Source organism: Kryptolebias marmoratus, linkage group LG13 (assembly GCF_001649575.2).
Source record: "Kryptolebias marmoratus isolate JLee-2015 linkage group LG13, ASM164957v2, whole genome shotgun sequence".
Lineage (NCBI taxonomy): Eukaryota > Metazoa > Chordata > Actinopteri > Cyprinodontiformes > Rivulidae > Kryptolebias > Kryptolebias marmoratus.
Genome location: NC_051442.1, coordinates 452,950 through 463,821, shown reverse-complemented (window position 1 = coordinate 463,821; position 10,872 = coordinate 452,950). Strand labels below are relative to the sequence as shown.

At 44.9% G+C, this 10,872-nt stretch overlaps 1 protein-coding gene across 4 annotated transcripts in view; it reads left to right on the top strand.

The window, feature by feature from the left end:
* Positions 1-10,872, top strand: part of LOC108250862 (glutamate receptor 1) — a 52,936-nt gene that overhangs the window by 6,933 nt on the left and 35,131 nt on the right. For all 4 annotated transcript variants that reach the window (XR_005233960.1, XM_017440941.3, XM_017440940.3 and 1 more), the window contains exon 3: positions 9,034-9,273. Coding sequence is in view for 3 of the 4 variants with exons in the window: in XM_017440941.3 (XP_017296430.1) it covers positions 9,034-9,273 (240 nt within the window). In the remaining variant the exon portion in view is untranslated. The remainder of the gene's footprint in view (positions 1-9,033; positions 9,274-10,872) is intronic.

Here is a 10,872-nt window from a genome sequence, read left to right as displayed (position 1 = left end):
GGTCCTGTTGGAGTTCTAAACCTGGTCCTGTTGGAGTTCTAAACCCGGTCCTGTAGGAGTTCTAAACCCGGTCCTGTTAGGAGCTATAAACCCGGTCCTGTAGGAGTTCTAAACCTGGTCCTGTTGGAGTTCTAAACCTGGTCCTGTTGTAGCTCGAAACCCGGTCCTGTTAGGAGCTCTACAGCTCAGAGTTGAAACAGGAAGTTGGTCTTTAATGGCTGAACTGAGGTTTTCGATGTTTAACAGTTTTTAAAGAATCTCAGGTTTTTTGGAGGTTTCACCTCTGAATGTTTACCTCGGTGTGAGATGATGTAACACCACCTTTGAGTTGTGGGTATTTTTGTCTCTTTTCTCGCAGCTCGTCTCTCTCTGCTGTAAAATATAAAAAATGATCTGTTCCAGCTCAGGAATCTTTTAGTTTTCACACAGTGACTCTTTGTTTGAGGCTTACTTTCTGCTCTGTTTCTGCCTGTCTTATTAAGAGGAAGTGTGTTACCATGGTAACCCCAACGAGCCAACGTCAGCAGCTTTAACATTTCTGTAAAACTCGGTTCTCTTTACTCTTCTTCTACAGTTTAGATTGTTAGAAAACGAAGCTGATGGATGTTGGATTGTAGAAATGTTCTAATTTTAATTTAAAACAGATTTTATGTTTTGTTGCTGCAAACAGAATAAAATACAGACAGTAGATTCATTGATCTTACCTGTGCAAATAAAATCTGTTTTATTTTTTGTCTTATTAACCTAACCCCTCGGCAAAACGTGAACTAATCTCATAGTTTTAATATTTAATGGCACAGACATTATTTTTGCTCTTTTTGTTCATATAATAATACTGAATCTTTCCATAGAATCTTAAAACTAAGATGAGTTGGTTTCTGTCCTCTCCACTCTGCACCCTGTTAGTAATTAAAACAGACGGTTGGAGTTTAAAGTATTTAATTACGAGGTTCAGGTTAGGAAAACAAGATTAGTTTGGATTCCAACAGAAAAACAGAACCAAACTGTAATTTTCAGAGCTGCCGACTCGCTGCTGCTTCAGAAACACAACGAAAAACAAACTGCGTCTTATTTACTACAGCCTGAGAGTTTATTTATTGGCACAAAGAAAATAGATTTATTCTTCACCTGCACACAAAATATCTGATTTCTGTCTGTTTTTCTTCTTCCTGTTTTTCAGTCGATATCAGCGTTTCTCAGTCGTTGGGTCTGAATAATCGCTGCAGTTAAAGAGTTTTATTGTTTAACTTCCTGTTTGAAGTAAAGTCGATGTGTTCCGGTTATAAACAGTTAGAAGTTTGTTGTTTTTATTATCGTCAGAAAGATGGACGGCAGCGTTTGTCTGTTAGTAAAATATCCCTTCACCTGCTGGACAGATTTTACTGAACCTTTCAGGTTCCAACAAAAGGCTGGAAGACTGGGGAGTATTAATATAAACCAGCATTTTTCCACTAATTAGGTTAATTGGTAGCAGGTCGTTAAAATAAAATTAGAGATGGGCAGAGGTTCTCCGGGCTGACAGGAACTGCTCCTGAAATTATGGAAACATTTCAGAATAAAGTTCCTATATGGATTAAGCTAACCAACCTTTACCAACACAGTTCAGTTTTACAGACTGTGATGTAAAATCTGCTGCGGTAGTAGCTGAGAGTCCTTCTCAACACGTCCTCTGAGGGTCAGATCACACAGCTTTGACCTGAACATGTCTGTCGTTCCTTCAGGGACTTCCTGGCCTTTAATCACGTTTCCTCTGAGTCCTGCGGCGTACAAACGGGTTTGATTTGTGTGGCTGCGCTCGGGTGGAGGTCGGGTGGTGATGGGTGGAGGTCGGGTGGTGTCAGCTGGAGGTCGGGTGGTGTCAGCTGGAGGTCGGGTGGTGATGGGTGGAGGTCGGGTGGAGGTCGGGGGTGTCGGGTGGAGGTCATGTGGTGTCGGGTGGAGGTTGGGTGGTGTTGGCTGGAGGTCGGGTGGAGGTTGGGTGGTGATGGGTGGAGGTCATGTGGTGTCGGGTGGAGGTCGGGTGGTGTTGGGTGTAGGTCGGGTGGAGGTCATGTGGTGTCTGGTGGAGGTCGGGTGGTGTTGGGTGTAGGTCGGGTGGAGGTTGGGGGGTGTCGGGTGTAGGTCGGGTGGTGTTGGGTGTAGGTCGGGTGGAGGTTGGGGGGTGTCGGGTGGAGGTCGGGTGGTGTTGGGTGTAGGTCGGGTGGAGGTCATGTGGTGTCTGGTGGAGGTCGGGTGGTGTTGGGTGTAGGTCGAGTGGTGTTGGGTGGAGGTTGGGTGGTGTTGGGTGGAGTCGGGTGGTGTCGCACCGCCGTGTGACACCAGCTCTCAGCTCCTCACCCGTCCTCTGGGAGGAGGGTTCCTGTGAACAGAACCTGACTGGAGCTGCAGCAGAGAAATGTTTGTTTTCCTTACTCAGAGAGACTGTAGAGTCTGTCTCCTGCCTGTTAGTGTCCGTCACCTCCATCGGAACCTCCATCAGAACCTGAGACTCACACAGGTCCTGCAGACTCAGCTTCCTGTCTCTGTGCGGAGGACTCCAGCCGGTGACGAGTCTCGGCTCGGTCCGCTCCTGTCACAGAGTTTTTATCAGAGCTCTGACCTCCTCGCCGCTCTCCATGAATTATTGCTGGAGCTGGTGGTTTCACTCAGACATGAGAGGAAGGAGTCCAGATGCTGTGAGCAGATGTTTGTGGGTCTCTCTCTGACATTAAATCTGTTTGTGTAAGAAGTTGAAAAGCATGTTGGGTCAAACTGAGGCGTTTTTATCGCAGCAGGTCTTCGTGTGAAGGAATAAATCTGACAAAGAGAAAAAGTTTCTCTTATAAACAGTCAGACGTATTTCAGCAGATGTTCTGTTTGTCGTTTGTTTAAAACGACGCGGAGGACGGAGATGACAAGGTGTTCGGTGAGATCCTCCTGAATGTGCTGCTGCACCAACAAACACATCCTCTCACACAGAGCCTGAACGAAGGCAGCCTGTGTGGCGTGCCAGCGAATCAGGCCGCGCTGAAAAGGAGGGAATGAATGGCAGCGCCGCTAACGGAGCACGCAGCCCGGCTCTGAATGCAGCGTGACCTTCTGCTGCACATCAACCATCCAGGACGGGACGTTTTATCAGCCTGCAGTCATGCTTTCAATCAGGGAGCTTTATTTCCCTTTTCTCCAAACTCCCTTTTAATGACACAAAATACAGAGAAATGACACGTTTATTCAGGAAACATCATTTAATGTTGACCAGATGTTGCTCTGAAATGATTAATAATAATTAAAGTGATGCTGATTTGATTTAATCTGTTTTGTATCATATTTGTGTAAACACTGATTTCACACAAACATTTAAATTTTCCTCATTTTACATTTTTTTTGCAACAAATCACCTTTTAATCAAAATATAATTTCCAGTAGAAACACATTAAAAGCTGCTGTAGTTTTTGTTCTTATGCTACTTTTAGCTTAGCCACTGCCTTGCTAATTTTAGCTTTTAGCTGCAGTTTTGCAAATTTAAGGTTTTAGCTACTTTTTTTCTTGTTGCACCATTTATCTGCTGATTTGCAACTTTTAGCTTTAAGCTACTATTTTACTGATCTCAGCTCCATTTCTTGCTGATTTTAGCTTCTGTTCTGCTTGTTTTAATTTAAACAATTCAGTAGATTTATTCTTTAACGAGTTTCAGCCGACATTCAGCGTTCGTTAGCCTTTATTTCCTGCATCTGATACAGTTTGTTTTACACATTAAGATTATTACTTAAAGATAATTCTCTTCCTCTTCGCTGCCAGGCTCTTCCTCTCCATCGTTATTTGCTGAATCGTTCTGCTGAAGATAAGAATCTTTCCAAGCGAAGCATGCAGCACGCTTTGTGTTGTTTTTTTAAACACCGTGTTTTATCCTTATTTCCCATCTGAGGCGAGCTGCTGAGCGTGAAACTACAAGCAGGTCCTGCAGGGCGAGATGTCAGCTGCTTCCTGCCTAAATGTCCCACACAATGTTTTTATTTATTCTTTATTTTCTGCTCCGGTAAACAATAAATAAGACAAACTGTGAGGAGGGGGGCGGCCATGTTTCCTCCTCCTGTGGGTTCCTGATAAGCAGAGCTCTGGCAGAGAGGAGTCTTCCTCTCCTCCTGCTCTTCCCTCCTCTTCCTCCAGCCCAGGGAGGAAAACTGGAGCTCTGCTGATCACGTTAGTTAGCAAATTATCTCCGATTTTAATAAAACTCCCAGAAAGAAATCTACAACTAATTCATTTTTGGAGTCCATCCAATTCAAACCAGCTCATTTTAGGAGACACATGGCTGTTCATTTTGTGGCTTTAAGGTCAGGCTGGAGTTGGCTCAAAGTACGGCAGGCAATTTTACCATATAATCAGAACTATGATGTCATTTTACAACCTGACCAGCATCTCTCAGCATAACGGGTGATATCCATTCCTTCAAGGGTTTTTAGGTCTTTGTGTTCTCTAATTAAATATAAAAATCAGAATTAGCACATCTGGCTGCTTCAGTTTGTTTAGACAATTAAACTTCAGGCAGCTGCTTGGCCACCTGTGGAGCAAACCGTGGGTAAATCTCAGCGGACGGGTGCAAAGTAAACGTGCAGATGAGGTGCAGACCGTTGGGACCTGAACCCGGTGCATGCAGGGTGTCTTCAGATCCTCCTGCCGACTCAGCGGGAGGTTTCTGCAGTCTGTGTGGGTTTGAGTTACGCCACGTTGTTTGTGTGAGAGAGAGCGAATGTTTTACTCCCCAGAGGAGGGCAGACATTTAATCTATTATTCAGCATCGCTCCCTCAGACATTAATTAGAGGCTCAGGTTGAAGACAGGTGAACGGTCTCTTATTTGAACCCTGGATCTGATTGGAGACAGTTTTACATTCAGGACATAAACTCGCTGTGCTCCGGTGGAGAGAATCCAGAAATTATGTTTCCAGTTTCCTGCTACCTTTCAGGAGATGGAATCTGGTTCATGTTTAAAACCTCGAGGCCGTCACGAGTTGAGAATCAAAAAGCACCTTATAATATGATATATGATTCAGAATTTTAGGTTTTGTGTTTTCCTGTTTCCTCCCAGACTCCAGCTTGGATTAAATAATCCCAGTAACTTTACTTGTCAGTCATTTGTCTTAAAGTCTCTTAATTTTTGCATTTATTCTTCTAACTTTCCTCTTACTGCAGAAACTCTGTCTCATCTTTGTGCTGTTTTCTCCATGAGAGTGTCACATACATTGTTTCATTAAGGTTTTATTAAGCCCTCAGGGCAGAGTGTTAACTGAGACAGGGTGTAAAATGTAACCTTTAAATAACTTTAACTCTGGGATTTACTGTATGTTAATTACTTTAATAAACTCGACCCACATGCTGCTTATTTAGACCAGTGTGGGGATTGGAGCTTGTCTTTTTTTGTTGTGTATTTTACCTTGAAAAGGGCAACAAAGGGTTGAAATAAAGGAGACACTTCATCTTGTCTATGATTACCCCCCATCCCCCCAGTTTAGATCAGTTGAAACATCCCAGACTTTACGCGGAGTCTCACACTGCGCGTCACTTCAGATAAAACAATCAGAGAATATAAATGTCACTATGAGGTGGTTTGGAGCTGGAACTGGAGCTCATTCTGTTTCTGAGGAAGCGGCAGACAAACGTGTTGGCTGAGTGACGGATATGCAGGACGACGGGCTGAAACATTGACCTGGTCGTCGGCTGGGTGTCTCCGGGCCGCCCTGTCTGCTCGGCAGAGGAGAGTAAACACTCGAGCTGCAGCTCGCCATGAATGGAAGCTCTGGAGGATGACGATGGCGAAGGCCTAGAGTCAGCATACGTCCTTCCCTTTTCCTTCCTGTTTCTGTGACATAAGGGGTGGTGGACAGACGGATGGGTGGATGGATGGATGATTGGATGGATGGATGGACGGATGGATGGATGATTGGATGGATGGATGGACGGATGGATGGATGGATGATTGGATGGATGGATGGACGGATGGATGGAGGGACGGATGGATGGATGGATGGACAGACGGTTGGATGGACAGATGGATGGATGGATGGATTCATGGATGGATGGATGGTTGGATGGATGGACAGACAGACGGTTGGATGGACGGTTGGATGCATGCGTGCGTCAGGAAACAGCTCTGAGAGGAGCCGTGGTCACAGCTGTTTCCCTCCGGCGCTCGTCGTCGTCTTTGGGCTGTCTTTAAATAAAGCTGCGTCTGAAAGCCCTGGGTGAGAATCGGGACGTCTGATTGGAGGAGCATCATTGAGTGTGAGGCGAGGTCAGCTCAGTCTCTGCCATGTTAATGACTGCAGTCAGGACATATGTGCTGCCAGGAAGCAGAAACGTTGTTGCTCATCGATAAAACACGAACATTTCATCATTTATTCCTTTGATTCAGGAGGATTTAGACCACATGAACAAACATACTGCTTTCTTTATCTTCTCTGTGTTTTAAAAGGGCTGTAATACAATTAATACCTCACCCTAACTCCAACCCTAGTATAAAAGAGTTGTAGAAAACTTCCTGCTTCACAGTTTGGATTGAAATCAAGACAACCTGGGAGGTACAACAACCAACAACAAGACGTCAGTGGAAACAGGGTTATTTCTACACATCTGATGGGACAAATCAAACAACCAGAGATCCCTGATTTCAGAGAGGCAGCTGTTTGTGTGGGTTAACATAAGCTGGAAATCACTTGATTGGTTTCTCCCATGTTGTGCATCTGGACTCCATCGTGTGGATGTTCCTGACCCCAAACACAAATAACTACAAACACCTCCCAAGGCTGACAGCATCCGTCAACCCTCTGCTGCCTGATTCCCTGTGACGAAGGACCGGCCTGTCGTCCCAGCAGGACAGCAGCACTAATGCTAAGAGACAAATACCTCGTTAGCATTATAGCATGTGCCGCAGGGCAGGCGTCTATTGTTAGCATGATAGCATGGCCCCACAGGGAACAGTTATTTCCAGTTAGAGTCTGCTTACAGGGTCAGGCGTATTGTTAGGATGCTGGTGTTGGTTTCAGGGGTGTGAGGCAGCAACAAGGACAAACACAGCGAGGACGAGGACATGTCTCACTTCTCTTCTTTATTACAGTCTATATTACAGTTAATAATGATCACTGCATTAAAACCAGGTTCTGGTTCTGGTTCTGCTCAGGAACACTGTCTGTAAACACAGTTCACCGTGCCGTCCACAGATGCTGCTTAAAGCTCTATCAGGCAAAGAAGAAGTCAGATGTGAACAGATGTGTCTCCTCTGGACCAAAGAGGAGAACTGTTCTGAGGTCAGCCTGCCTCTCTGATGGTATGGGGGTGCATTAGTCCAGGTTTTAGAGAAACATCTGCTCCCATCCAGGACTGTTGAACAGACAACCTCAGGTCCAGATGTTTACAGACTGATGAGGGAAACATCTGGAACATCTGCTGCCATCAGATTCAAAATGACCTCTTTTTCTGTAGAATTTCTTTCACTACGTTCAAACTGCAGCCTCAGTTCTAATTTTCTGCTGAGATCCAACTTCTTGTGTGATGGTCATCAGACTCCAGGTGAACCGTCTACAGTCCTGAAGTGTCCAGAAGAAGACCTGACATCAAATGCATCGTGCTGTTTGTGGAAGTAAATATAGATGCTACACATGTCGGCATGTGTGCATCGATTCTAACGTTGTTGATCAATCAGAGCCAACTCAGTGATTATCTGTTTACATTTGATCTTGCTGCTTCCTGCCGACTTCAGCACAGAATTTAACGTCTTGAACTGGAGCTACGTACTAAAAGTAGAAACAAAGTCAAGTATTGATCCCATCACACCAACATCAGTATCTTATGTTGGACTGGACTTCTTTTCTGTAGCTGAAGCCGTACGGAGTTCTGAGCTTCAAACTGCACGACGTTGGTACAGATAATATCGATATTTGGATCGATCTGTGTCGTAAAAGTCATCAGAAATGTGACCCGAGCGTTCAGACTGACACTGAACATGTGTCTGATTTATTGCCACACATGAAAGCGTCACGTTTGTCACGTTCAGATGGTCATAAAAAGATCTGACATGGGTGGAAATAATCCGATTGGGACCTCAGTGTGAATGGAGCCTCAGTTTACACATTTAATATATATTTACTATGTTCCACTGTGAATAAAATAGGAGTCAATGAAACTTACAGATTCTGGTTTTATTTACGTTTAACACAGTGTCCCAACTCTTTCAGAACTGGGGTTCTGGATTTTAATGTCACACTGACTTTATTAAAGACGAATCCAACTGAAGACGACATCAGGAACGTTTGTTTCCTCACAGCTCAGCTGAACGTTTCTAACAACATATTCTGAGCACAGAATGACCTTTTGATCTATTTAATTAAAACAAACCTAATTTAACAGACGGCACAACTCCTAAACTCTTATTTAAATATTTAACCTGAAGGAAACGCTCCAGGTTTGATTGACAGGTGTTTCAGCCAATCACAGCCAGCTGTTTGCAGCTTTCTCTCCTTCAGTGGGAAGAAGGATTTTCTGTGATGACAGACCGGCTGCAGACTCTGAAGCTGTGGCGCCTCAGCAGTGAGCTTTATTTTGTCTTCAGGTCTAATCCCTGCTGTGAAGGAGCTCTGCATGAAGACTAATTTGATTATAGCTATTGTGAGGATGAGGATTTGCTGTGAGGAAGGCTTTTGTGTGAGAGTGGGGAGCTGCACTTCATCAGCTCTCCAGCTGCAGATAAATCAACATCTGTTTACTGTGAACATTCAACCACAGATTTAATCTTCTGTGTTACAAAATGATGGTGATCTTTTAATTTTCAGGAAGTTTATTTTTTTCATTTTTAACTGCAAATATTTCAAAGACAGTCCTAATAATCTTAAATAAGTAGAAGAAATTAAAATTTCCCAGTAAAGAAGGCGATATCAGATTTATTGCCAACCAAAGACAAACTTCTTCTCTTTTTGTTCTGTGTTTGTTTACAGGAATATTTGTGAGCAGATCGTATTTCTGTTATTCTGACCCTCGCTCTCTTCCTCTCTTCACGCTCCCAGTTTGCTCCCAGTTCTCGAAGGGCGTGTACGCCATTATGGGTCTGTACGATCGGCGGACGGTCAACATGCTGATGTCCTTCTGCAGCTCGCTGCACGTGTGTTTCGTCACGCCGTCCTTCCCGGTTCAGACCAACAACCAGTTCGTCCTCCAGCTGCGGCCCCAGCTGCAGGAGCCCCTCATGGCCCTGCTGGACCACTTCTACTGGACCCGCTTCGTCTACATGTACAGCTCCGACTCAGGTGAGACCGCCGCTGCCGGCGCCGCCGGTGTCCTCCCCTCTGTGGAAGGTGTGGATCCAGTAGGTTTATCTTCTCTGAGGCCTTTAGCTACCTTCTGCTGGTAATATGAACAGAAACAATCGTCTTCCTCAGTTGTTCTTTCTGTCTGATGAAACTGCTCTTCATCATCATCATCATCAGCAGCAGCAGCAGCAGCAGCAGCAGTTTGTTGGAGTCAGATAATCTGAAACACATCTGATGTTTTACTGTCAGAAACTGCTGTTTAAACTGGACTTCTCTGACAATTTTCTTCTCATTTGAGGAACTGCTTCGTTTATACAGTCTGAACTCACCTGCAGATCACTCGCCCTCCCCTCCCTCCTGAGGGTGGTTAGGACCTTTGTTGGCCTGCTCACATAAAGGTGTGAACAGGAGTGAAGCTGGAGGAAGATCAGATTCAAAACTTCATTCTGGAAAGATGAAACCTGAGACTTTGTCTCTCTGGTTTGACAAAGATGGCTCCCTTCTGTCCCCTCTCTAACCGTCCATCTTGTCTGTCCAAATGAAGTGTCCCTTATCTGTGAGACGTAGGTGGAGGGCTGGTCCATTAGTTTGGTTGGAGTCTGATGTTAAACCTCCAGGAAGGAGAGGAGGGAGAGTGAACTGCATGTGAGTTCAACTCATGACGGTTCAGCCTGAAGGTGTGAGCTGCTCAGTGTGAACTGAAAACAAGAAGGTCCGGTCTCCTGACTGATGAGCGGCACCAGGATGATGTTCTCCGTCTCTCTGTCCTGTGTTTGTGTGAGGATGTTCTTGAAGGTTAGAGGAAGGTTCTGATGACAGGCAGACGGAGACGGTTTAAAAGCGTGAAGCTCCACGTTTTTCAGTTTGAACGGAGGAAGTTCCTCGATGTTCAGACCCTGCAGGTCAGCTGAGGACCTTCAACAGCGTTTCTCAAACCGTCACTAAAGAAAAGCAGGACAATGCTTTTAGTTAGCACAGATGCTAAAGTGATCATTTAATCTACAGCTTAAATGATTTATTTACTCTGTTCACCATCATTGGGTTTTATTTTCTTTCCCTCGCTGTACGTTCTGCTCAGTTTTAACTGTAAACCAGGCTGAGTGGCTGTTTTTTTATGTCGTGTGTGTGTGGTGTGTGTGTGTGTGTGTGTGTGGTGTGTGTGTGTGTGTGTGTGTGTGTGTGTGTGTGTGTGTGTGTGTGTTGGGTTTGACAGTCCGAACACACATCAACAGCCTCCGTCCTTTATCACATAAATGAACCCACCGTCCCGCTCCGACCTTTACTCACCGCACAATCAGATGAAAAAACTTATCGACTCTGACTCATAATTACCGCTCTGCCTTGTTGCCATGGGAACAGCCTCACAACGCTTCAGCACAGCCCGGACGTACGGCTGTAATTTCTTTCCATTTTCCTTTCTTCGTTCTCATCATCCTCAATTTGTCTGAGTTTCTCCTCTCGTTGCATCCTGGCAGAGACAGTTTTGAGTTGTTTTGTTTTTTTTAACTTTTACAGGAATATTTCTCAGTTAGTCTCATGTCCTCCCCTCTCATGTCCTCCCCTCTCATGTCCTCCCCTCTCATGTCCTCCCCTCTC